General features: G+C 36.2%; 1 protein-coding gene across 1 annotated transcript in view; it reads left to right on the top strand.

The window, feature by feature from the left end:
- LOC133642981 (BAH and coiled-coil domain-containing protein 1) overlaps positions 1-13089 on the top strand; it is a 93975-nt gene that overhangs the window by 50569 nt on the left and 30317 nt on the right. The window contains exon 11 of the mRNA XM_062037404.1: positions 12902-13071. Coding sequence (XP_061893388.1) covers positions 12902-13071 — 170 coding nt within the window. The remainder of the gene's footprint in view (positions 1-12901; positions 13072-13089) is intronic.

The raw sequence follows: 13089 nt of genomic DNA, 5'->3' as shown, positions 1-13089 counted from the left end.
TACCGCTACCAAAATGTATTTTGATACTTTTTGGTACTTTTCTAAATGAAGGGGACCACAAAAAATTGCATTATTGACTTTATTTTAACAAAAAATCTTAGGGTACATTAAACATATGTATCTATTGCAAGTTTGTCCTTAAATAAAATAGTGAACATACTAGACAACTTGTCTTTTAGTGGTAAGTAAACAAACAAAGGCTCCTAATTAGTCTGTTGACATATGCAGTAACATATTGTGTCATTCTATTATTTTGTCAACATTATTAAGGACAAGTGGTAGAAAATGAATTATTAATCTACTTGTTCATTTACTGTTAATATCTGCTTATTTTCTCTTTTAACATGTTCTATCTACACTTCTGTTAAAATGTAATAATCACTTATTCTTCTGTTGTTTGATACTTTACATTAGTTTTGGATGATACCACAAATTTGGGTATCAATCAGATACCAAATAATTACGGGATCATACATTAGTCATATTCAAAGTCCTCATGACATATTTCCTTAGTTTATAAACATAATATGATTTTTTTTTAAACGAAAGAAGATGGGATGCCAAAAAATATCGACGTAATCATGGTAGTATTGACTAGATACGCTCCTGTACTTAGTATCATTACAGTGGATGTCAGGTGTAGATCCACCAATGGCGTTTGTTTACATTTTGAAGCTACGGTGTGTAGTGAAGCATGTTTAGCTATTCCTCGTCCTGCAGGGATGATACTTGTAAGAAACTTCATTTCATTCGTCGCCATGGAGGCGAGGATTAGTGATTTAGAAGTATCAATCAATGTTTATTTATATAGCCCTAAATCACAAGTGTCTCAAAGGGCTGCACAAGCCACAACGACATCCTCGGTGGTAGTAGCTCTAACACTGTCGACAGCTAGCCATGTCTTAAAGCACCTCTTCCTGAGGGCGTTTCAGTGTTATAACTTCACCTTTATCTTTAGTTTTTAAGCCAAAATGCGTCCGTTCTCCCTTTTCTGTCTAAACACCGTGTCTGCTTGTAAGTACTCTGTGTGTGTGCCGCCAAACATGCTCGTCTGCTCGTAAACCAGTAATGACTCGACGAGGCAAACGCAGGCGGAGGGGTGTGCGGGGCCGATACGTTTCAGAGGCAGTATAGTACCGAAAATGATTCATTAGTATCGCGGTACTATATTAATACCGGTATACCGTACAACCCTAATACACACCAATCAGTAGAATGGCGCATTCTCTTGTCATTAACTCCTCGTTTCTTGGGTGTGTCCACCGAGACCAGATCCCACGTCCCCTTCAGGGCTAGCCTGCTTTGCTCCGTGCTCCCTCCTAGAGTTGTCTCTTATTCGTCTCTAGAGCCTCTGGTGAAAACTCCCCAGAGAAGTCCTCCGCACGTCTACTTGCTGTTCCTTTTTATTGCTTTGCTAAAGGCATTTTTTATTTTTCATTTTCCTAAAAGGCTGCTTTCACTATGCAAAGGCCTCTGGGAGAGGGAGAAAAAGGTAGTTGAACACTGGAATGAAGGATGTTTCTTCAGAGTTTTCCTTGGGGAGTTGTCTTTTCCATCAAGCTGTTACTTTAGTTATGTTAGTTAAAAGAGGACAAGTAAGCAAGTAAATACATTTTATTTATTAAGCACTTTTAGCAGATAAAAATCACAAAGCGCTGTACAAAACATAGGTGAAGTAAAATAATAATAATAATAATAACAATAAATTGTATTTGTAAAAAGCACTTTACATTGAGTAAACAACCTCAAAGTGCTACAGTGTACTACAAAAATAAAAATTAAAAGATAATAAAAAATTAATAAAAATAAAAACTAGAACAGCCAAAGAGCTAGAACTAGTATGCATATACCTAAAAAAGTTTGTTTTTTTTTAAAAAAAGAAGGGTTTTTAAGTTTTAAAAGCATCCACAGTCTGTGGTACCCTCAGGTGGTCAGGGAGAGCGTCAAGCTGTTATTTTAGTTATGTTAGTTAAAAGAGGACAAGTAAGCAAGTAAATACATTTTATTTATTAAGCGCTTTTCGCAGATAAAATCACAAAGCGCTGTACAAAACATAGGTGAAGTAAAATAATAATAATAATAATAACAATAAATTGTATTTGTAAAAAGCACTTTACATTGAGTAAACAACCTCAAAGTGCTACTGTGTACTACAAAAATAAAAATTAAAAGATAATACAAAATTAATAAAAATAAAAACTACAACAGCCAAAGAGCTAGAACTAGTATGCATATACCTAAAAAAGTTTTTTTTTTTTTTTTTTAAAAAGAAGGGTTTTTAAGTTTTAAAAGCATCCACAGTCTGTGGTACCCTCAGGTGGTCAGGGAGAGCGTCAAGCTGTTATTTTAGTTATGTTAGTTAAAAGAGGACAAGTAAGCAAGTAAGTACATTTTATTTATTAAGCGCTTTTCGCAGATAAAATCACAAAGCGCTGTACAAAACATAGGTGAAGTAAAATAATAATAATAAATTGTATTTGTAAAAAGCACTTTACATTGAGTAAACAACCTCAAAGTGCTACAGTGTACTACAAAAATAAAAATTAAAAGATAATACAAAATTAATAAAAATAAAAACTACAACAGCCAAAGAGCTAGAACTAGTATGCATATACCTAAAAAAGTTTTTTTTTTTTTTTAAAAAAGAAGGGTTTTTAAGTTTTTAAAGCATCCACAGTCTGTGGTACCCTCAGGTGGTCAGGGAGAGCGTCAAGCTGTTATTTTAGTTATGTTAGTTAAAAGAGGACAAGTAAGCAAGTAAGTACATTTTATTTATCAAGCGCTTTTCGCAGATAAAATCACAAAGCGCTGTACAAAACATAGGTGAAGTAAAATAATAATAATAAATTGTATTTGTAAAAAGCACTTTACATTGAGTAAACAACCTCAAAGTGCTACAGTGTACTACAAAAATAAAAATTAAAAGATAATAAAAAATTAATAAAAATAAAAACTACAACAGCCAAAGAGCTAGAACTAGTATGCATATACCTAAAAAAGTTTTTTTTTTTTTTAAAGAAGGGTTTTTAAGTTTTAAAAGCATCCACAGTCTGTGGTACCCTCAGGTGGTCAGGGAGAGCGTCAAGCTGTTATTTTAGTTATGTTAGTTAAAAGAGGACAAGTAAGCAAGTAAATACATTTTATTTATTAAGCGCTTTTCGCAGATAAAATCAGAAAGCGCTGTACAAAACATAGGTGAAGTAAAATAATAATCATCATCATCATCAGCCGTTGTCAGTCCACTGCTGGACGAAAGCCTCAGCATGTTTCTGCCATAGTGAACAATCTCTCTTGGCGTACTCTTCATGCTGGTTATTAGCCTACACCTTCCACGCTGGCTTGGTGCGGGTTGGAAGGGGTATTTTATATCAGAGATCCTTCTCCTAGACTAATTGCCTTACTGGGCTGTTGAACTTAGTCTGTCCTGTTGGTTGTCCGCACCCCAATTACCCAGGGACCCGCTCAGCTTTATGGCGCTGACCGCCCGCCAGTCACAAGAGAAGGTGCAAACGGTTCTTTGTGTGCATTTTATAGACGTTAGTTGGGACTCACTAACCCCACACACAACCTCCCATCTCATGCCTGGATGTAGTTTAACGTCATACCCAGGACGTAAAATAATAATAATAAATTGTATTTGTAAAAATAATAATAATAAATTGTATTTGTAAAAAGCACTTTACATTGAGTAAACAACCTCAAAGTGCTACAGTGTACTACAAAAATAAACATTAAAAGATAATAAAAAATTTATAAAAATAAAAACTACAACAGCCAAAGAGCTAGAACTAGTATGCATATACCTAAAAAAGGTGGGTTTTTTTTTTAAAAAGAAGGGTTTTTAAGTTTTAAAAGCATCCACAGTCTGTGGTACCCTCAGGTGGTCAGGGAGAGCGTCAAGCTGTTATTTTAGTTATGTTAGTTAAAAGAGGACAAGTAAGCAAGTAAGTACATTTTATTTATTAAGCGCTTTTCGCAGATAAAATCACAAAGCGCTGTACAAAACATAGGTGAAGTAAAATAATAATAATAATAATAATAAATTGTATTTGTAAAAAGCACTTTACATTGAGTAAACAACCTCAAAGTGCTACAGTGTACTACCAAAATAAAAATTAAAAGATAATAAAAAATTAATAAAAATAAAAACTACAACAGCCAAAGAGCTAGAACTAGTATGCATATACCTAAAAAAGTTTTTTTTTTTTTTAAAAAGAAGGGTTTTTAAGTTTTAAAAGCATCCACAGACTGTGGTACCCTCAGGTGGTCAGGGAGAGCGTCAAGCTGTTATTTTAGTTATGTTAGTTAAAAGAGGACAAGTAAGCAAGTAAATAAATTTTATTTATTAAGCGCTTTTCGCAGATAAAATCAGAAAGCGCTGTACAAAACATAGGTGAAGTAAAATAATAATAATAAATTGTATTTGTAAAAAGCACTTTACATTGAGTAAACAACCTCAAAGTGCTACAGCGTACTACAAAAATAAAAATTAAAAGATAATAAAAAATTAATAAAAATAAAAACTAGAACAGCCAAAGAGCTTGAACTAGTATGCATATACCTAAAAAAGGTGTTTTTTTTTTTAAAAAAAGAAGGGTTTTTAAGTTTTAAAAGCATCCACAGTCTGTGGTACCCTCAGGTGGTCAGGGAGAGCGTCAAGCTGTTATTTTAGTTATGTTAGTTAAAAGAGGACAAGTAAGCAAGTAAATACATTTTATTTATTAAGCGCTTTTCGCAGATAAAATCACAAAGCGCTGTACAAAACATAGGTGAAGTAAAATAATAATAATAAATTGTATTTGTAAAAAGCACTTTACATTGAGTAAACAACCTCAAAGTGCTACAGTGTACTACAAAAATAAAAATTAAAAGATAATAAAAAAATTAATAAAAATAAAAACTACAACAGCCAAAGAGCTAGAACTAGTATGCATATACCTAAAAAAGGTTTTTTTTTTTTTTTTTTAAAAGAAGGGTTTTTAAGTTTTAAAAGCATCCACAGTCTGTGGTACCCTCAGGTGGTCAGGGAGAGCGTCAAGCTGTTATTTTAGTTATGTTAGTTAAAAGAGGACAAGTAAGCAAGTAAATAAATTTTATTTATTAAGCGCTTTTCGCAGATAAAATCAGAAAGCGCTGTACAAAACATAGGTGAAGTAAAATAATAATAATAAATTGTATTTGTAAAAAGCACTTTACATTGAGTAAACAACCTCAAAGTGCTACAGTGTACTACAAAAATAAAAATTAAAAGATAATAAAAAATTAATAAAAATAAAAACTACAACAGCCAAAGAGCTAGAACTAGTATGCATATACCTAAAAAAGTTTTTTTTTTTTTTAAAAAGAAGGGTTTTTAAGTTTTAAAAGCATCCACAGTCTGTGGTACCCTCAGGTGGTCAGGGAGAGCGTCCCACAGACTGGGAGCGGCGAAGCAGAAAGCAGAAAACAACAATTCACTTAAAACAACAGGGGCAGCATCATAAAAAGGATACAAAGTGGATTAAAATGATAGTTAAAAGTTGTATTGACTAAGAGCTTTACTAAAAAGAGAAGTTTCATATGTTTCTTAAAAGTTCCAACACAGTCAAGATCACGGGAAGGACCGGTGCAAGTTGTTCCAGAGTCTGGGAGCTATAGCCTGGAATGACAGGTCTCCACGGGTTTTAAAACGGGTTTTCGGGTTCTTTAGAACAGTGGTCCCCAACCTTTTTGTAGTCAACGCTTGAAAATTTGTCCCACGGACCGGTGGGGGGGGGGGATTTAAAAAAAAAAAAAAAAAATGTATATATATATTTTTATTTTTTTTTACATAAATAAATACAATCATGTGTGCTTACGGACTGTATCCCTGCAGACTGTATTGATCTATATTGATATATAATGTTTTTATTGGGTTTTTTATGTTGATTTCATTAAAAAAAATATATATATATTTTTTTTTTAAATTTCTTGTGCGGCCCGGTACCAATCGGCCCGGTGGTTGGGGACCACTGCTTTAGAAGACCCTGGCCTGAAGACCGGAGGCTGCGCCCTGAAGAGTAGGGGCATAGCAAGTCAGTGATGTACTGAGGGGCCCCACCATGCAACGCACGGAATGTCAGGACTAACATTTTAAACTCAATGCGGAATTTGACTGAAAGCCAATGAAGACTGGATCAAACGGGGGTGATATGGGCTGTTCTGGGTGCACCGGTCAAAAGTCTGGCAGCCGCATTTTGTACAGTCTGAAGTCTCTTTAGGGTGAAGGGAGAATTGCGAGACGAAATGAACGTGTGAATGATCATTTCCAGATCCAATTTTGACAACAAATTTCTCACTTTAGAAATATTTCTGAGATGATAAAAACAGTTTTTGGTAAAGTTGACGGCAGTGACCCTCCAAAGACTTTGACTGATCAAACACAAGCCCAAGGTTTCCGAGGCTGCTTGTAACAGATGCACCCAGAGCACCAAGGGAGTTCTTGATCAGGGTGTTCTTTTTATTATCAAAGGTTCAGATGACATAATGATTTTGTGACCTGACCCCTTATCACTTTGCCTGGGACTAATGCTAATCAAAGCATAGCCCCTTACCCTAAATTGACCTTTCAACAAGACTTTGCGCAAAAATGCTATGGGTTACATCACATTGACTTGTTTGTCCCCACTCGGCAAGTACACTATATTGCCAAAAGTATTTAGCCACCTGCCTTTACTCACATATGAACTTGAAGTGCCATCCCATGCAATTGTCCAAAAATGTTTTGGTATCCTGGAGCATTCAAAGTTCCTTTCACTGGAACTAAGGAGCCAAGCCCAACTCCTGAATAACAACCCCACGCCATAATTCCTCCTCCACCAAATTTCACAGTCGGCACAATGCTGTCCGAAATGTAGCGTTCTTCTGGCAACCTAACAACAGACATGTTCATAAAATATATTCTATACACTATATTACAAAAAGTATTTGGCCACCTGCCTTGACTCACATATGAACTTGAAGTGCCATCCCATTCCTAACCCATAGGGTTCAATATGATGTGGGTCCACCTTTTGCAGCTATTACAGCTTCAACTCTTCTGGGAAGGCTGTCCACAAGGTTGCGGAGTGTGTTTATGGGAATTTTCTACCATTCTTCCAAAAGAGCATTGGTGAGGTCACACACTGATGTTGGTGGAGAAGGCCTGGCTCTCAGTCTCCGTTCTATTTCATCCCAAAGGTGTTCTATCGGGTTCAGGTCAGGACTCTGTGCAGGCCAGTCAAGTTCATCCACACCAGACTCTGTCATCCATGTCTTTATGGACCTTGCTTTGTGCACTGGTGCACAGTCATGTTGGAAGAGGAAACTGTTCCCACAAGGTTGGGAGCATGGAATTGTCCAAAATGTTTTGGTATCCGGGCAGCACGGTGGAAGAGGGGTTAGTGCGTCTGCCTCACAATACGAAGGTCCTGAGTAGTCGTGAGTTCAATCCCGGCCTCTGGATCTTTCTGTGTGGAGTTTGCATGTTCTCCCCGTGACTGCGTGGATTCCCTCCGGATTCTCCGGCTTCCTCCCACCTCCAAAGACATGCACCTGGGGATAGGTTGATTGGCAACACTAAATTGGCCCTAGTGTGTGAATGTTGTCTGTCTATCTGTGTTGGCCCTGCGATGAGGTGGCGACTTGTCCAGGGTGTACCCCGCCTTCCGCCCGATTGTAGCTGAGATAGGGTCCAGCGCCCCCCCACGACCCCGAAGGGAATAAGCGTTAGAAAATGGATGGGATGGATGGTTTTGGTATCCTGGAGCCTTCAAAGTTCCTTTTACTGGAACAACTCCTGAAAAACAACCCCACACCATAATTCCTCCTCCACCAAATTTCACACTCGGCACAATTCAGTCCAAAATGTAGCGTTCTCCTGGCAACCTCCAAACCCGGACTGGTCCATCAGATTGCCTGATGGAAAATTGTGACTAATGAGTCCAGAGAAGGCATCTCCACTGCTCTAGAGTACAGTGGCGAGGTGCTTTACACCACTGCATCCCACCCTTTGCATTGGACTTGGTGATGTATGGCTTAGATGCAGCTGCACGGCCATGGAAACCCAGTCCATGAAGCTCTCTGCGTACTGTACGTGGGCTAATTGGAAGGTCACATGAAGTTTGCAGCTGTGTAGCAACTGACTGTGCGGAAAGTCTTTGCACTATGCGCTGACCCCTCTCTGTCAGTTTACGTGGCCTACCACTTGGTGGCTGAGTTGCTGTTGTTCCTAAACTCTTCACTTTTCTTGTAATAAAGTTGACTTTGGAATATTTAGGAGCGAGGACATTTCACGACTGGCATCCTATGACAGTTCCACGCTGGAAATCACTGAGAGCGGCACATTCTTTCACAAATGTTTGTAGAAACAGTCTCCATGCCTAAGTGCTTGATTTTATACACCGGGCCAAGTGATTAAGACACCTGATTCTCATCATTTGGATGGGTGTCCAAATACTTTTGGCAATATAGTGTATATCAGGGGTCACCAGGTAGCCCGTAAGGAACAGATGAGTAGCCCGCCGGCCTGTTCTAAAAATAGCTCAAATAGCAGCACTTACCAGTGAGCTGCCTCTATTTTTTAAATTGTATTTATTTACTAGCAAGCTGGTCTCGCTTTGCCCGACATTTTTAATTCTAAGAGAGACAAAACTCAAATAGAATTTGAAAATCCAAGAAAATATTTTAAAGGCTTGGTCTTCACTTGTTTAAATAAATTCATAATTGTTTTTACTTTGCTTCTTATAACTTTCAGAAAGACAATTTTAGAGAAAAAATACAACCTTAAAAATTATTTTAGGATTTTTAAACACATATACCTTTTTACCTTTTAAATTCCTTCCTCTTCTTTCCTGACAATTTAAATCAATGTTCAAGTAAATTTATTTTTTTTATTGTAAAGAATAATAAATACATTTGAATTTAATTCTTCATTTTAGCTTCTGTTTTTTCGACGAAGAATATTTGTGAAATATTTCTTCAAACTTATTATGATTAAAATTCTAAAAAATTATTCTGGCAAATCTAGAAAATCTGTAGAATCAAATTTAAATCTTATTTCAAAGTCTTTTGAATTTCTTTTAAAAATTTTGTTCTGGAAAATCTAGAAGAAATAATGATTTGTCTTTGGTCCAATTTGTTATATATTCTAACAAAGTATAGATTGGATTTTAACCTATTTAAAACATGTCATCAAAATTCTAAAATTAATCTTAATCAGGAAAAATTACTAATGATGTTCCATAAATTCTTTTTTTAAGTTTTTCTCTTCTTTTTTTCGGTTGAATTTTGAATTTTAAAGAGTCGAAATTGAAGATAAACTATGTTTCAAAATTTAATTGTCATTTTTTTCGTGTTTTCTCCTCTTTTAAACCGTCCAATTAAGTGTAAATATCATTAATTATTAATAATAACATAGAGTTAAAGGTAAATTGAGCAAATTGGCTATTTCTGGCAATTTATTTAAGTGTGTATCAAACTGGTAGCCCTTCGCATTAATCAGTACCCAAGAAGTAGCTCTTGGTTTCAAAAAGGTTGGTGACCCCTGGTGTATATATTATGAATTAACAGCAGATTGTCGTTACAACATGTACGACACTTTACAACAAAAGAAACCCAACGATTGTCTCGCCACTTCCCCCACCTCACAGCAGTCTATGGAACATTGCCTTGACTAATTAAAACCGATTGTTTTTTTTTTAACAGTGCCTTTAAACGCTTTATGTTTTGTGCCACATGTTTTTATTTCATTCATGCAAATTGATGTTTTATGTCCGCCACGACGCCCCAACGCATTAAAATATCTCCCAAGGTATCTCTTCTGAGGTTCCGTCGGCTGGATTTCCGCAGAGTTAGGGGATGTGCTTTTCTCGTGATGCAAACGTTGTTGACAGCTTCGGGAAGTGGCACATGTCGTTTCAAAGTCCCAACAAGGGTTTGGGTCAAAACAAGAGAGGAAACGAGACACTTTATTAGACTTTTAAAAATGTTACGCAAGATGTGAGGCTCTGATCCTCTCTGTGTGACAATACCGAAGAATCACATTAACACCCGGTCCAGATGGCCAGCATCTCTGGAGTACGGGGACAATATCCTTTTATGCTTTTTTGTCATTTATTACCTCTATAAATATGCAGGGGTGCCCTTCAAATGCACAGATTTTAAAGCAGCATTAAAATCATTTACTACAGGGGTGTTGAACCTTTATTTCGTGTGTATTTTTTCTGGAATAACACACAGCTCGTGCACAGTCTGAGCTAGGTTTAATATGGTCAGTGAATGCAACATGTGGGATGAAAGAAGATCTGCTTTTATAAAATGCGGAATTATGCAAGTGTCAATGTGATGTACTTTCATGTAACACTATACACATGTGAAATTAAATAAGCCATAACCACAGTACTGTGACCGAAATGAGTAGCAAGTAGGGTTGTGCTATACCAGGGGTCGGCAACCCAAAACGTTGAAAGAGCCATATTGGACGAAAAATACAAAAAACTAATCTGTCTGGAGCCGCAAAAAAGGAAAAGCCGTATATAAGTCTTATAATGAAGACAACACATGATGTAAGTGTCTACTATCAAAATGACTTTGTGTCGCAGGCTGAAGCAAATCTTCGTTGACAGAAATGTTGAAATTTTATATTTATTCTACACATTTTTACAACATTAGAAACCATTACTAAATCAGAGGGTGAGATAACTCCTGGAAATGACTGGCTTTTAATAGCCAAAGGTATAGATGTGTGTGTCCAAGTTAAAGGAAATGACAGGCTGTCTTCTTTTAATAGATTTAATACAATTTTTGGCAAGCTAGGTAATGTTTGCTGTGGTCTGGAACAACACGGCACACAAACAACTATCTGAAAATGCAGCCAATATTACATACAGGTGATGTGTCACGAGACATGCAAATATAAATTATATACAACGAGGATAAAAGTAAATGATATTGAATTAGCTCAAATATACCTACAAATGAGGCATAATGATGCAATATGTACATTTAGGTAGCCTAAATAGCATGTTAGCATTGATTAGCTTGCAGTCATGCACTGACCAAGTGTGCCTGATTAGCACTCCCAACAAGTCAATAACATCAACAAAGCGCACTTTTGTGCATTCAGGCACAGTATAAAACTTTTGGTGGACAAACGGAGACAAAGAAGGAGTGGAAGGTTTTACATGTAAACCAGGGGTGTCCAAAGTGCGGCCCGGGGGCCATTTGCGGCCCGCAGGTCATTTTTTAACGGCCCCACGGCACATTTTAAAAATACGATTGAAACAAATTTAAAACATAAAAAGTAGTATAAAAGAGCAAACAGGTGAAATGTAAGAAGAACATGTAGCAATGTTTACTCTAATAACACACAGCTGCCATGTAGGCTGTTTTTTTCTTTAAAAAATAATAATGAATCAAAATCAATGTTATTATGAATTATTGACCTATTCAAGGCTCCAATTGCGTCACATTAAATTTTTGAGATATTTTTTGGGGAAAATGTTGCATATTTTGTGTTTGCCATGTAAAAAAAACTAACTTTTTTTTTAAAAGAAGGGCCTAAAACAAACAAACAAAAAAAATAAACAACAATATAACTTATAATTGACAGATAGATCTGAAGTTGATCTCGAGATTATTGTGTTAAAATTAAACAGTAAAAAAAAAAATTATAATTTATTTTTAACACTTTTTGTATCCCCTACAATTTTAGTGTGATTAGTAATTTTAGTGTCATTGCTCAAAAAATAATAATGAATTAAAATCAATGGAGTTATTGACCTTTTTAAGGCTCCAATTATTACATAATCTTAAATATCCCACAAAATTTTATTGGGTGAAAACATTGCATATTTTGTGGGTTTTTTTCATTAAAAAAAAGGGTTTTATTTGACAAAAAGAGCATACAATTTAAATCTTTAAAAAATGTTACATTGACAGATGGACCTAATGTTGATCTAGAGATTTCAAACGTGAATAATAACACAAATAATAATACTGAATAATGACACATTTTTTATATTTTTTGGACCAAAACCCTTTGGGGTCCCCGGGATCAAGCCTGAGTGGAAGCCTAAATGTATATTTTTTATACATACACTACCGTTCAGAAGTTTGGGGTCACATTGAAATGTCCTTATTTTTGAAGGAAAAGCACTGTACTTTTCAATGAAGATAACTTTAAACTAGTCTTAACTTTAAAGAAATACACTCTATACATTGCTAATGTGATAAATGACTATTCTAGCTGCAAATGTCTGGTTTTTGGTGCAATATCTACATAGGTGTATAGAGGCCCATTTCCAGCAACTATCACTCCAGTGTTCTAATGGTACAATGTGTTTGCTCATTGGCTCAGAAGGCTAATTGATGTTTAGAAAACCCTTGTGCAATCATGTTCACACATCTGAAAACAGTTTAGCTCGTTACAGAAGCTACAAAACTGACCCTCCTTTGAGCAGATTGAGTTTCTGGAGCATCACATTTGTGGGGTCAATTAAACGCTCAAAATGGCCAGAAAAAGAGAACTTTCATCTGAAACTCCACAGTCTATTCTTGTTCTTAGAAATGAAGGCTATTCCACAAAATTGTTTGGGTGACCCCAAACTTTTGAACGGTAGTGTATATTGTATTGGTTTTTAAAATAAAAAATATCAAAATGGCCCCTGCTTGTGGGCTCTCTAACAATTGGGAAGGTTTGTGTCATGTTTGTCCTCAAACAGAAAACATACTAAAACAAAAAAAATATTTTTTTGGGTTAGGAATGGGATGGCACTTCATGTTCATATGTGAGTCAAGGCAGGTGGCCAAATACTTTTGGCAATATAGTGTGCCTGATAGAAATAACGTTTGGGTTCCATATGATCAGTTTCCTCACGGCCATTGTTCTTCTCTTCTATAACAGAAGAAGAGTCGCTGATGTTTGACCTCCACAGCCTTGCAACGCTGGCCACAGCCCGATCGCTGGAAACAAACTCACAGGAAGGCAGCGGTTTGTGCGCGAGTCGACAATTCCCAGCACGGAAGACCTTCAATTTGCGTCGGAAATGCAGTTGGACTCCTCGAAACGAACCGGTGAGAACGGTATTTTCA

This window comes from Entelurus aequoreus, linkage group LG25 (assembly GCF_033978785.1).
Source record: "Entelurus aequoreus isolate RoL-2023_Sb linkage group LG25, RoL_Eaeq_v1.1, whole genome shotgun sequence".
NCBI classification, from domain to species: Eukaryota; Metazoa; Chordata; class Actinopteri; order Syngnathiformes; family Syngnathidae; genus Entelurus; species Entelurus aequoreus.
Note: the sequence above shows the minus strand (reverse complement) of the source record. Positions and strands in the feature narration are given on the sequence as shown.